The sequence below is a fragment of the Talpa occidentalis genome, unplaced genomic scaffold (genome assembly GCF_014898055.3).
Source record: "Talpa occidentalis isolate TD23 unplaced genomic scaffold, MPIMG_talOcc4v2.1 talOcc4.14, whole genome shotgun sequence".
Taxonomy (NCBI): Eukaryota; Metazoa; Chordata; class Mammalia; order Eulipotyphla; family Talpidae; genus Talpa; species Talpa occidentalis.
The window spans coordinates 69,717,377-69,732,666 of record NW_023601433.1 but is presented as its reverse complement, the minus strand read 5'-3'; the positions used below and the strand labels follow the sequence as shown (position 1 = coordinate 69,732,666).

The 15,290-nt window shown below is 40.4% G+C and overlaps 1 protein-coding gene across 1 annotated transcript in view; it reads left to right on the top strand.

Moving 5' to 3' along the window:
* The window catches only part of PRTFDC1 (phosphoribosyl transferase domain containing 1), an 82,623-nt gene that overhangs the window by 50,874 nt on the left and 16,459 nt on the right, over positions 1-15,290 (top strand). Inside the window, 1 exon segment of the mRNA XM_054694680.1 lies at positions 9,320-9,389. Within this exon segment, the coding sequence (XP_054550655.1) occupies positions 9,320-9,389 (70 nt within the window).

Below are 15,290 nucleotides of genomic sequence, written 5' to 3'. Positions count from 1 at the left end.
GTGCCATATGTGGGTCAGTTCCCTGGCTGGGGGTTGAACTCAAGCTGCAGAGGTGACAGCGCTGAGACTTAACTCTTACTCCACCAGGGAGGGCCCAATTAGTCAGTCGTTATGGCTGAACATATTCTTTTTTCTTGTTTGATGACATTTAATCTGGAAACCATAACCTATTTTTCACTTTGATTGTTTTGAGTTACATAGACTTACGCCTACACTATAGATGCATCTTAAATGTTATGACACTTTTTAGTTAACAAAGGTGTAAGGATATACATTGGTGCCTTTATCTACAAATTCTGTTTGAATTACAGTGAGTGCTTTGTATAGAGAATAAGACCAGGAAATAATAGGCTAGGTTTAGTCTGTAAATACTGACAAATCTAGCTGTGTGAGTAACTCCTAGTTACTCACCCAAAAATAAACTGAAATAGAACTTGATAATTGGAAAAATTATTTGCATAAAAGTTGAGACACCTGGCACTAAGCCTGGCTCTGTCATTAATTCACTCCTACACCCACTTCCATCCTTTATACAGTCAATAAAAGAGCAAAATCTAGTTCAATAAGTATTTATAGGGGCTTACTGTGGGCAAAGCATTTTACATATGACATTTAATTTAAACCTCACAACAATCCACATAGGAAGGTATTATTGCCCCCATTTTATAGAAGAGGGGAGCAATATCAGGGGGAAATTCAGTCAGGGGCAGGGTGGGATCTGAGCCCCTTTTTCATTTCCACAATATATTCCTCTCTACATGCAAAGTTCTGGTCAGTGTTAAGAAACCTGTAAGGATGAATGACATAAAGCCGCTATCCTCGAGTTGCTTTCAAAATAGCAGAAATGAACAGATGCACAGACAATGAACAAGGAGTAGCCAGGATAACAAGGAAGAAACAAGTGCTGCACGAACTGGTGCCAAATGCAAAGGAAGCACATGGGCGGAAGCAATCAGTTCTGGCCTGACAGTGCAGTGGGGTGAGGATAAGGTGATGCTTAATAATGAAAGTGGACCTTAATTTGTATATCTCTGGAAGATTATGACTTTGACAGGCAGAGATATGGCAGAAAGGCATTCCGAGTCGGGAAGCATCAGCAAGACAAAATGGTGTGATGCAGGGTGTGCATAGACTTAGCAGGTGGCTGGCATAGGTGAGACATATACCTGACTGCTCAGACTACTCAGTGTGACCTACAGACGTGCTCTCCCCCATCACCTGGGAGGTCAGCAGAAATGTCATCTCTCTGGGCCTCCCCTGGTGGTGCAGCAGTTGAGCGCTGGGCTGTGAAGCTGCCGGCAGCCTCTGCAGCGCCAGTTCGATCCCCAGCCGCCGGCGAGGGCCCCACATGGCGTGACAGACCTCTCCTGCTGCGCCCACTGCTCCCCTCAGCAGTGTATTTTGTCGGTCTGCCTGTTCTGTTCCCAGCTCTGGCTCTGGTGAATTCTCTCACCCTCCCGCGCTTCTGACTGTACCCAGTGCTTGTATAAATAAATAAATAAATCTTAAAAAAAAAAAAAAAGAAATGTCATCTCTCGGCTCCCACCGGACAGGTTCACAATCTGCACCAGTGATTCACGTGCATGTTATGAAGCACTAGGGTAGAGGGACCAGAGAGAGTGGCAAGTCACAGAAAGATAGATTCTGATTAGTTTTACTCTTACAGCAAAATGGAGGGATTTTCCAATATACTCCTTGTCCCCACAGGCCCAGTCTCGCCTGCTATCAATATCTGACCTCAGAGTGGGATATTCGTTATGAACAGTGATCTTCTATGGACACGTCATAGTCTCTCAATCTATAGTTTACCTTAGGGTTCACTCTTGGTGTTACTGACCTCAAAATAAAGCCATTGGGTATTCCAACAACAAAACAGATTTATTTGGAAACAAGTAACAGGAGAGGGGGGATTGGAAAATGTTTTCAAGGTGAGATCCATATGCCCTTCCCCGAATCAAAGGCTAAATAAAAGACCCCTATGTGACCTCTGGATTTCTCCTTTCCAGTTCCACCAAAGGGAGAAGTTCCACCAAAGGGAGAAGTATCACCTCATGTGGGAGATGCAAAGCATGTCGATCCTGTAGTGTTCAGATTTATATATGTGGGGGCCACTCTCTTTCTAGCCTCCCAGCTTTATTAAGTAGGGTTTCTGCATATTAACGATCACAGTGTTGCATATTCAGTGGTTTGGACAAAGATGCAATCACTAGTATCCATCATCACGGTATCATAAGAGAATGTTCACTGCCCTAAAAATCATCTAGGCCAGTGTATTTATCTCTCACTGCCCCAACCCTGACAACCACTAATCTTTTTACTGACTCCAGAGTTTTCCCTTTTCCAAACTGTCATATAGTTGGAATCGTAGAGTATATAGCCTTTCCAGATTGGCTCCCTGTCTTTTGATAACTCATTTCTTTTTAGTGTTGAATAATATTCCATTGCCTGGATGTACTGCAGTTTATTTATCCACACACCTACCGAGGGACATCTTAGTTGCTTTCAAATTTTGGTAATTATGAATAAAGCTGCTATAAATATCCATGTGTAGCTTTTTTATATGGCCGTTAGGTGTTCGGCTTCTAGAATAAATACCAGTGAGCGAAATGGTTGGATGTTACTTCATAAGATTTTGTTGGCATTCACGCAGGTAGTGCATTTAGCATCATGCCTGGCATTTCTCAAAATAGTATTTTTCGGGGCCCAGAGCAAGAGTACAAATGCAGAGCCACATACGTATGCCTAAATATTTTGAAACTTTATGGCATTGTCCATGACCAGGTTCATGTTTTTATCCAGATAAGCCAAGCTAGAGACCAGCAGAGCTGTGCTCACCCCTGTAGTCTGCAAGCCCAAGCAGAGCCACGTGTCTGCTGGGAGGCCTTATAGGACCAGAAGTTTCCCAAAAGTGTCCTTTCAACACCACTCTTGCCTAGTTCCCAGGGTGGCTCTGCCCATTGCCACAGCAAAGTCAGACTTCATTTTGCAAGCAGAGGCATCTTCAAGAATATTTTAAGCTGAGAAGTGACATAAGACAGATGCATTTGTTGGATCCAGAGTACGACTGAACAGGAATAAAGACAGATTGAATTTAATGTTAAAAAGCAGTGTGTGTTCTAGAGGTTTCTCTATCACGGGACTGATTCTCTCCTCGGTCCTTCCTGTTCACCCAGTCATCCTCATACAGTCTTCAAACAGGCTCATGATAGCTGACTTGAGATTTCATTACTATTGAACAATTTTCATTTGGTTATTTTTTTAAATTTATAATTACAGGTCTTGCTTGGAGTATTTAGGGGGAAATAGTGTGGAGAAAATGGTCTCTCAAGAGAAAGTCTCCACTGGGCTGGGCCTCCCTAATGGTGCAAGGGATTTTGTCTCAGCACCATGAAGATATCAGCAGCCATTGCAGCACACGTTCAGATCCCTGGCCAGGGAGCTGACCCACATGGCACAACAGACTTCCCTGTCTGGCCTGCTGCTCCCTCAGCAATGTATTTCAGTACATCTATTTGTTCTGCTCCCCCACTCTGTCTCTGGTGAATTCTCTGCACCCCCCACACACACCTCTGGGCCTACAACCCAATTCTTGTATACATAAATAAATAAATCTTAAAAAAAAAAAGTGAGAGTCTCCACTGGCATATTGTCATCCACATTTTAAAACATAGGTTTTACTGAAATCATTTGGCATGGTTCAGATAGGTCAAGAGGCTTCTGCTCCATAATTTGAAAACATAATTTAAACCAAAACAAGTCCATACCAAGGTTCAGAACAGAAGGATATCCTGCTTCACTGTTTCAAGCAGAGTTCATGTAAAGCATAGCTGCTGAATTTGTTTTTAAACTGAGTTTCCTCTTTCCTGGGGTCTTCTGTAACTAAATTGGAGTGAAGATCCATTTTGTCTCCCCATTTGCTTTTATCTTTTTTCTTGGGGACCCTTCATTATTCTTAGTAGCCTATGGCTTCTTCACCTCATTATGATCCCTTTTCTGACCCACATCCCTTTATTTCTCATAAAGAAAAGAACCTTTTTTCTACTGGGTGGGGAATTGCTCTTAACTAACCAATGCCCCTCTTAGAGACTGGGTGGAGCAGAATACCAATCACAATAGAGTAATAAATCATTGTCATTAAACAGAAAGCCAGTCTGTCTTTGAATAAAGTCACATCATGTTTATAAAGTTAGACAAACCAAATTGAGAAAATGCAAAATGTATGTGTACTTTCACATGAGCTAAATTCTCCCTGGTAAAATGCTAGTTCAGCTTTAAAAATGTATCATTCACTCATCATGAAATGAAACATTACTATTAAAATATCTTAAAAATTCACATTTTTCAAATTTTGGTTGAAAATTCACATGAATTTTTGCATTTAAATTTTTAAAATGTAAAGGAGAAAAATATTGAGGAGGCTATTTGGAAACAGATTTAAAAAAATAATAGTAACGAAAACTTAAAAATAACATTTGGGTGGGAATTACTCAGACTTAACAGAGGAAAGTCTGTATTTGTCTTCCCATCTTTGAAGGACAGCTTCATTTGTGTCCCTCTCAATTGAGCTTTACACATATTTTCTCATATATCTTTGTGTAATTTTTATAGTCTCCCATTGGGTAATAATCTCCTTCAGCTTTTTGAAGAGCCACAGAAAAAAATTTAAGGTAGGAGAAACCACATGCTGCCTGAAAATACTTAGTGTCTAAAGTAGGGAAGGAAAGGAGTATTTTTTTTAAATATAAATATAAAAGATATATAAATATAAAAAATAGCTGCCATGTGTACTCAGATGTTTCAGTATGATTCAACAAACACCGAATGCCACAATGGACCAGTCACTGGGGTGACAATTAGGATGAAATTAAGGGCACTGTGCCGAAAGTTTTCATTCCATTGACAATACCACATCCACAGATAATCCAGTCAATGTGGTCTCCTAGTGTGTCGATATTCATACAGTGTGACCGAGACTCACAGTACAGAGGACTCCAGGAAAACGTCCAAAAAGAGATGAGGCCTGAACTGAGTTTTAGGGGGAAAAAAGGACCCACCTAAAGAAAGGTAGAGAGGTGCCATCTGAGCCAGCGAGGCTGAGACACAAGGGTAAAGCACTATGTTCTGAGCACAGGCTCACTGGAGTCTCCAGGCAGCACCTGATATTTGGCAGCAGTGGCAAGATGTGTGATAAATAACATGTCACTGATAATTTGATAAAAATTTGTGAATATTGACTTGAAAATGGCCCTGTAAGTAGTATGATATCTTGGGGTTCTTTTGTTTACAGGAGTATACATATCTTTTTAATTACCCTAAGCTGAAATGGTGGATATAGAGGAAGAAACTGCATTATCTCTGTTCCCAAGGTAAAAACGCAGCCAAGCCTGGGAAAATATCAGAACCCCAGCAATCCATCCTCACGTTCTATCACAGATCTTCTGCCAACCTTGTAAAGCAGTCCCAAGATTAACTCTCTGTTCTGCTGACTATAAATGGCTCCATAAAATAACCAACAATGATCTGACAAGAACTGATGACTGCAAACATGGGTGAAAAAAACAGCAAAGTGGAATAATGGACATTATGCCCATCAAATAGCCCACTAAAAAAATTTCAGACACTGCAGAGTGGGAACTGGGGAGGGGTGTGGGGTGCTGAGAAACCCCAGAGGAATACAGGCTCTATGAAGCTGTTTTTAACCAAGGCTCTAGCCTTGAGTCCTTTTTTTTTTAATTTAAATTTTATTTTTATATTCCCCATACAATTACAACCCCCTTATTTTGACCTCAATCCCTCCTTTCCCCGCCCCCCACACCCCATAGAGTGTCTCTGGTTCATGGTTGTTTGTTGATTTTGATATTTTCTTTCCTATAGTTATTCTTTTTCCTGGTCCCTTATTTAAGTTTTCTAGATTCCTGCTATGAGTGATACTATCCGGTATTTTTCCTTTTCTTTCTGGCTTATTTCGCTGAGCATGATCCCTTCCAATGCCATCCATGTTGCTGCAAATTGCATGTGTTTATCTTTTTTGAATGCTGAGTAATATTCCATGGTGTATATGTACCACATCTTCTTGATCCAGTCATCTATTTTTGGGCATTTGGGTGGTTTCCAAAGCTTAGCTATTGTAAATAGTGCTGCTATAAACATAGGGGTGCAGGTGCTCTTTGGAATTGATGTTTCTGTGTCCTTTGGGTAAACACCTAGGAGTGGAATTGCTGGATCATATGGAAGCTCTATGTTTAGTAGGTCCAGAAATCTCCACACAGCTCTCCATAGTGGTTGGACCAGTTTGCACTCCCATCAACAGTGCAGGAGAGTTCCTTTTTCTCCACAACCTCGCCAACATTTGTTGTTGCTAGTTTTTTTAATATGTGCCATTCTCACTGGTATGAAATGGTATCTCATGGTAGTTTTGATTTGCATTTCCCTGATTACAAGTGATGTTGAACATTTTTTCATATGCCTGTTGGCCATTTGCATTTCCTCTTCAGAGAAGTTTCTTTTTAGCTCTTCTGCCCATTTTTTGACTGGATTATTTTCTTTGTTTTTGTTGCGTCTCATCAGCTCTTTGTAGATTCTTGTGATCAGTCCTTTATCATCAGTGTTGTGTGCAAAAATGTTCTCCCAGTCGGTGGGGTTTCTCTTTGTTTTTGTTATTGTCTTTTTTGCTGTGCAGAAGCTCTTTAATTTGATGTAGTCCCAGCTGTTTATCTTTGCCTTCACTATCACTGCTTTGGGTGATGTGTCTGTAAAGATGTCTTTGATGTGCATATCATGTAGTGTTTTGCCTGTATTTCCTTCTATGTATTTTATGGTTTCAGGTCTTACGTCTAGTTCTTTAATCCATTTTGAGTTGATTTTTGTGTATGGTGTGAGGTAGTGGTCAAGCTTCATTCTTTTGCATGTAGCGACCCAGTTTTCCCAGCACCATTTATTGAACAAACTTTCTTTGCTCCAATGCATAGTCTTTGCTCCTTTGTCAAAGATTAGTTGACCATAAATCTGTGGATTTTCTATTCGATTCCATTGGTCTGTATGTCTGTTCTTGTTCCAATACCATGCAATTTTGATGATTATGGCTTTGTAGTATAGTTTGAAGTCTGGGAGTGTGATGCCTCCATTCCCTTCTTTTTTTTTCAGGAGAGCTTTGGCTATTCGAGGTTTTTGGTGATTCCATATGAATTTCATCAATAATTGTTCTATTTCTTTGAAGAATGACATTGAAATTTTGATTGGAATAGCATTGAATCTGTATATTGCTTTTGGTAGGATTTGCCTTGAGTCCTTCTTAACCACATGCCTCACAGGTGATGTCAGCCTGAGTAAACCCTACCACGCCAATGAGCAATGTGAACTGAACAAAGGATAGATCACAAAGCCAATGTTAGGAAACCAGGTAGCTAGTTTCTATGACCAAAGGAAGATGATGAAAAGACAAAGCCTACTTTACCAGGGAATGCCAGGCAATTTTCCAAGTGCTTAATGCATATTCATTCATTTGGAGAAAGATATTATACATATTGATTATTTCTAATAGATTTTTATTGGCATCTTCAGGGTGTTCAGTGTATATTATTATGAAATCTGCAAATAGGAATGGTTTTACTTCTTCTTTTCCAGTTTGGGTTCCTTTTATGTCTTTGTTAATATCTCAACCCCTCTAGAAGTAAAAGGAAAATTCTGTCCTTTGACATTTGACAAGTTCTTAATCTACTGATATGACTGCTTGTGATGCATGTTTATATATGCCTATACAAAAACTGTCCCCAAACCAGTGAGTTCTAGATATTCTTTGATTTTTCTCCTTTTGAGATCAGTTCCCATAAGAAGAAAATTACTGGTTTTATCTCATTTAGTGACCACTTTTCAAGCTGAGCTATGTGTTAAGCGACTTATATAAGCCTCTATCTGCCTTCATGAATTCTCTCCACTCCTCTGCAGTTATATGCTTTACCAAGTGCAGGTAAAAACATTGTAAGTTCATTCCATATTTTTGTGTTGAGCAGGAGGCTAAAAAGAGAAAAGCTGCTTCATCAGTAAACTGTTAACATTGGTTGTTTGGCTGGTTTTCTACCTCCTCTTTGACCAATTCTATGACAAAGTAACTCCTTGTTTAAATAGAGACTCTAAACTGCATGTGACAGGGTCCCATTCAAATCAATGCAAGAAAATCCCTAAGAGAATGAATTAACTTAAGTAACCAGAAAGTCTAGGTCTGGGTATGAAGCTTCAGGGATAGCTGGTTTACAACAGTTAAGACCTGGTCCCACCTGATCCACAAAGAAGGATTCCTCCCAGGAAAACAGAGGGTCTTCTTTGCCAGAATAAGGGAGGAAATTGCTGAACTGGCAGAAGGAATAACCTAAGAAGATAGTTTCTGGTTCAACATATTTTACTATTTTGTCTACATTGTAGTCTTCGCTCTGAGCTTGTTTGGATGAGGGCTTGCAACATTGCATCATTCTTCCTTGGTCCTGAAGTCTACTGCCCATAGGAAATCTGCTTTAGTTCCTTTAATGTCTCTCCATAATGAGAGTAGAAAAACAAGTTACCTGCTGTCTGGTTCCTGTTCTGCCTCCTTGCTATTCTGTTGTGATATTTGCTATGTAACAATCCATATTTTGTGTGTGTGTGTTGTGTGACTTAATTAGGACAAGATGATGTACTGGACATAAATATTATGGAAGAGCATAATCAAGACCTCTAATGGGGTCTGAATAAAAGAACTTCTAAATCTGGTTTTGGGTCTCATATTACTGGACCTGCAAAACCTTCATGCATGTCTAAATATTTAAGTACAGGAGCTCTTGGTCTTGTCCTGCCAGAATTGTCTTTGATAACCCATGAGGGACTGGACCAGCACTGGTAGAGCGCCGAGGATGACTCTAATCCCCAGGAACCAGATAAATGTGCCCCACTGCAGGGTTGTAAGTGGGGTAGGTGAGCACAGCTGACAAATACTTGATTCCTGGCGCGGCAGTAGCTGCCTCTACGTTGGGCAGTCCCAGAGTATGACTTTGTTCTCCAATCCCTCTGCCTCAAGAGAGGTTCAGCAGTCTCCATAGTTTTTTGTTCCAGAATTAGGTTTGTTTATCCTCTCTCTGCTCCTTCCATCGCCTCTCCCCGCCAGCCATTAGAATGCTTTGTCTGAAGCACAGTAGCAGGAGAATGGCTCTTGGTAACCATAGGCAACCATGAATCTGTACCAGCTATTTTTGCTATATTTGTAAGGCACAATCTAGCCCCTAACTGGGTAGATGGGAAAATGTGCTTTAAAGATTTTCTTGTACAGTAAAATATTGTCTAACCTTTTTTTTAAGAACAACAAGTTCACGGAGGAGATGCAGATAACTGGAGACGAAAATCTTTCAGCACTGGCTGGCAAGGTTTGTTCATGTAACTCTGCTCCGCGTGCATTGATGTCATGGGGAAATCGGTGACCTTCATTTCAGGTCAGCACTTGTAATACATTTCAGAGCTCTCCCGGGTTTGCTAATTCATGCAAATGGATGTGTGAATCCTTTTAATGATTTCTCCTTTATAAAACACTCCTTTTATAATGCTTCCAGGATGTGATGTAGACCCAATCTTTCGTCTCCAAGCTTCCTTCCAATCTTATTTCAGACAGCCTCCTGTTACAAAACCCCTGGTACTCCTTGTTCCCTTCCTTCTGCTCACCCTTTCAGGTACCTCCTGAAAAGGAAGCTTTTCCCTTTATTTGTCTGCTTTTTCTCTCACTTAGTGCTTCAGCACCTAAGCACTCCAGTTACATTTAAAAGGATTTGTTAAAATGTTCAAATTTAGGGAGGGAATAGAAAAGGATTCTTAGGAGCACATTTTCTAGTCCTTTGCCTTTTTTTTTTCTTCCCAGGACAAAGAATGTAACCTATTGGGCATATATCTCCAATTTTAACTTGGAGTTCCAAACTTGTCAATGCTTAATATTAAATGAAAAATTGTTAAGATTCAGACATCAAGCTATATATTGGAAAGAAGAGTTGTTTCATTAAGCAGATGGTGTTTGTGCACTGTAATCTGAAACGCATGTTTTGCTGTGAATGAAAGCAATGCAAGATTTGTTTTTCTTCATCTCCACTGACAGATCTTTTCTTTATTATCGCTGAATGACTTCAGCTTTTTTAGTAAAATGGATCAGTCCATCACACAAGCTTAATCTCTCCTATTTGTCGTTGTTATTGTTATGCAATGCTCGCATGAGGAAAAGGAATAACAGACACATTTAATAAAAAACGTGTATAATAACATTAGGAACACTACGGAAACCAAAGGACTGTAACTATAGAATAGCTCATTTCATTCAACTCCGGATACAGCATAACAGCATCCAAGTGTTAAATTGCCATCTAGAAGTAAACTATGTTCCATAGAAATTGGAATTTACTTGTTGATGTTAATCTATCACTAGGCCACCATTTGATGTTACTATACCAATGCTTAACATAACATTCTAGAGAGCTAAAATACTCAATGCAATTTCCAGAAATTCAGAGCTTTTAACAACCCCGGAGTGGCCTTTAGTCACTTTAGTACTTTGATGGATGCTGTTGCTTTATAGGTTTATTACAAAAGAGAAATACAGTACCTGTGCTTTTACCATGGGGCTCTCTTAATGTGGCCATTCTAAGAATCCCAAATGAATAACGAAAAAAAATATTGCAGAGAATTGTGGATCTTCTCTCCTTCCTCTAAAAGCAAATTCTCTCTCATGTAAGTGATTTTCCTCTGAGGTGAGCAAGCTCTGCATAGTCCTTTCCCTTAAGAGATAAGAGAGTAGGTTGAGGAAGGGTCATTTCTTACTGCAGTGAAGTGAGCAGAAGGAGGAGAATCACTGTGCCTTCGTGTCCCCTTTTATAATTACCGTACAGCCCCTTGTGAAAAAGTGCACATCATGGGAATTTGAGTAGGACAGACAGAAAACCAGTCAGCCATAAGAATGAATGGGAGTAAGCAGCAAGTTACCTGGACAAAGGATTCTCTCAGGGTGCCACTGTTACTTTCTGCTATGCTTATACTCCCCTCATGACGCAAATCCATGCACATTCAAATGTGGCTGAGTAGATCCCCTTGGACTTGCAACTCACTGGGTAAATATTTCTAAGGTGAATCAGTATCTTTTGGCTAAGTTCTCAATGGTCTTAAAGATTCTGTAGCATAGCACCCCCAGGCCCTCATCAGAAGGATGCTGCATGAGCCCTTGAGAACCACACTCTACCTTTCAAATGTATCTTGAATCTGTCCACTTATCTCTATCTCCATGGTCATCACTGCAGTCTAGACTCCTAACTACTCAGAGTGTGGTCTAGGGCAGGAGTCAGCAAACTTTGTAGGTAAGAGCTAGATAGTAAATCTTTTAGATTTTATGGGTCATGCTGTCTCTCTGTTGCAATCATTTAACTGCCATCATAGCAATGAAGCAGCTGTAGATAATATGGGAACAAAGGGGCATGGCTTTGTTTTAATCTAACTTTATCTACAAAATTAAGCATCTGATCCTGGCCTATGGGCTGCAGTTTTTCTTCTATCCTTCAGGTCTCAACCTAAAATGTCCACATTGTTGGGGAGGCCTGTCCTGACCTTCTGTCTAAAATTAGCTCATGCTGTTCCGCTCTGTTCATTCCCCATTCCCTACTAAATGCCATATCAGTACCCTATTTCCATTAGGGCTCTTCCCATAACTTATAGTGTTTAAGACTACAAGTTATGCAGCCTTACAAATCAACATTTGCATATACTGCATTGTGTTTACTACTAAAAGTATAGTTTCCATCCATCACTATACATTTGACCTCTTTTACTGGATTCACTCACTCACCCCTACCTGCTTCTCTTCTGATAGCCACTATTTTGTTCTTATAGTCCCAAAAGTTTGTTTTGTTTTGCTCATTCGTTTTGTTTTTTTACTGCATAAGTGAAATTGTATGGCATTTGTTTTTATCTAAGGGATTATTTTTTATTTGCTTTATCTCCTGCCCGAATGGCAGCGTCCTGTGGGCAGAGACCATGTCTTCTCTTTCACCATTCTATCTCTAGCATGGTGCAGAGTACTATACAAGCCAGAATAAATTTTTGGCTCCTCTTTTGTCTTAGAAATCAGAAAGATACTTCAATTAAATGTGGAAAAGGGAGGTCTTGGTGAAGGGGGAGGGTGAACAGAAGTCCACCTAGTCACAGCAAAGGACACATCAACCAGCTGTTTTGCTTTAGGGTTGGATGAGAAAGGCGTTGCAGGAGGGAGCATCCTCTTTGTAGAGGCCGAAGGGATTCTGTATTGCAAGAGATTCAAGGAGCGACTAAGTTGGTGAAAGCTGCACAGCTAAGGATGGGGGAGTAAACAAAAATGTCTTAACTTTTGAGATTTCCTGTTCTTGAAACACATAAAAGCATCATATGGCCTGCCCCACTCAACCATTCTTCAGCCTTTCAGAAAAAAAGCTATCCATTGAAATATTGAGAACTTTAAAAATAAATTTTCAGAGGTTCTCTAGAAGCTTTCCATCATGCAGAATGCATACCAACTGGGGGGAAAAAATAAAAAAAAAAAAGCACCCAGTAGTTGCTGGGAACTATTTTTGTTGTTGTTGGTTATAGAAGAAAGCCTCAACCTGCAATAAATATCTGCATTGGATAGAAGGATTGTTATAGGTCATCCTCTAACTTCTCCCTTCTCATATAGTCATTATATGATTTCTCAATCAGCAAATTAACATTGAGGTTCATTTATCATTGTATTATCACTCTGCTGTGAACATCTACACACCCAGAGAAGAGCTCCAAATGTCTTTCCACACAATACTCTTTCCTTGAACTTAAAGAAATCCAAATCCAAGGAATGATTCCTTGGGACTATAATTGTTCTAGAAAGAGGAGGATGGGATTTTACTTGGACCAGAAGATCCAGGAATAACACAGAAGAAAGAGTAAGGGCAGTGAGGGGTGAAGGAGAGAAGTAGGAGAGCAAGAGACAGGAGTGGGCCCATGTGGCTGAAGGAAATTAGACCAAAGTAGAGAGAAAAAATAATAAACACTAAAAATATAAATTGGATCTGGATTGTAGAATACAGTGAATGTCTCAAAAAAAGGTTTAATTTGCTTAGAAAAAAAAAAAGAAAAGAAGAGGCACGAAAGTTGTTGAGCAGAGGTGACATCCTAAAATTGTGTTCTAAGAAAATGACCTGAGAGGTGGGTGGGATTAATGGAAGGAAGAGAGAGAAACTCCAGGGAGAGAAACCAGATGGCAGGTGGTGTACAGCAAACGCAAGTAAAGGAACCACATAGGAGTGAAAGAGAAGGGCAGGAGGCAGTGGAGCAATGACAGGGTTACATGATTAAATGAAGAACAATTAGAATTCTTTGAAATTACTTTATAAAAGCTTTTAAAACATGGCAGAATAACTTACCTGTGTAATTTTTCCATGCATGATAAACCCTATAACTGTACTATGTAACTTCTTGAGCCATCCTAAGACATGCAAGTTAAAATATTTAGAAAAAGGAGACTAGGGCCTCCCCAGTGGCGCAGCGGTTGAGCGCTGGGTTGCGAAGCTGCCCACAGCCTCTGCGGCGCTGGTTCGATCCCCGGCTGCTCCCCGGCCACCGGAGGAGGGGCCCACATGGTGCGCAGACCTCTCCTGCTGCCCGCTGCTCCCCTCAGGAGTGTACTTCGGTCCTTATGCCTGTTCTTCTCCCCGCTCTGGCTCTGGTGAATTCTCTCACCCTCCCGAGCTTCTGACTGTACCCAGTGCATGTATAAAGAAAACAAACAAATAAACAAATAAATAAATAAATAAAACATGCCTATAAAAAAAAAAGAAAAGAAAAAGGAGACTAGACAACTCCCAAGCAACTTCTTATTTTTTTTTTTTTGTTTCTTTTCTTTCTTTCCTTTCTCTTTCCTTCCTCCTTGCCTTTTTTTTTTTTTTTTTTTTTTTAGGCAAAGGGAAGGCAGCTCACAAGGGAGGCTGGCTGAGTCATGGTTCTAAATAGGTCATCCTTGTTAAATAAAGGGAGCCCTCAATGATTAAGTTAAATGGCCTCTTCGACTCACAACGTTAAAAGCATTTTACTCAGCTGTCTGCACAACATGCTCTCTGGCTGATATTTTTCAGAGTTGATTTAATCCTGGCACTTCATAAAATGTGTGTATCCATTAAAGCAGGAAGATTTTATTCATGTTCAAGAGAAACCCCTGAAAAGGTGGAATAAAACCAAATGCATGGGAATAGGCCGAAATCTGGCAACTTGGAATCATGGATGTGCAGGTTAGGTGCAAGATTTCAGGAGACATGCTCCTCACCTCCCCCAATAAGTTACTAATCAAATGCCAGAATGAGGCATTGGAAACTGCCAAAATTTCTTCCTTGGCTGCCTTAACTATTTAAATCATTCTTTTTATTGCATCTGCCTAAGCTGGGAATAATAATGGAAATGCCCACTGACTGATGATTTTGGCAATTTTGTGTTATCACATAAAATGAAATGCTGAACTGCAGCCTTTTCTCCTTGGGGTTTACAGTCATACTTCTACTCGTGCTCAGCATCCACAATCAGGTCATCATTACCACTGCCATCCTTCTGCTCGGTGTGACTACAGCCAAGAAGCTAACCTGTTTGGGATTAGACTGGTGTGTTACTTTGCATTTTAAAAGACTAAAAGATGTGGAAAACCTACTTATTTAAGAATATCAATCTGATTTGTGTATTTTTTTTTCTTTTCTTTTTCTCTTTCTTTCTTCCTTTCCTTTTTCTTTAGGAAATTCGCTGTGATTAGTTTCCATCAGCATCATGCAATAGCAAAGAAAGAACATTCTTCAGAATTTTTGTCTGCAGCCCCCAGGCTACAGATTTTACTGGCTTTCAGTGAGGAAATGAGCTAGGTGTGATGAGATGACTAAGACAGTAACTGGCAGACAGTGCAGATTCAGTGGTCAGAGTTATCAGATTGGAAGTATTTAAGAGGCACAGTATGTTCTTAAAAAATTCGAAGGTTGCCCACTCCAAAAAAATGGAATTTTGGGCCTCCCTGGTGGTGCAGCAGATTGAGCGCCGCACTGTGAAACTGTCCGCAGCCTCTGCAGCGAGGGTTCCATTCCTGGACAGCCAGGGAGATACCCACATGGTGCGGCAGGCCTCTCCTGTCTCACCCGCTGCTCCCCTCAGCAGTGTCTTTGGTCCTTCTGCCTGTTCTGCCCCCTGCTCTGTCTCTGGTGAATCCTCTCACCCTCCCACAGCCCTGGTCTGTACCCTAGTTCTTGTATAAATAAAAAAAA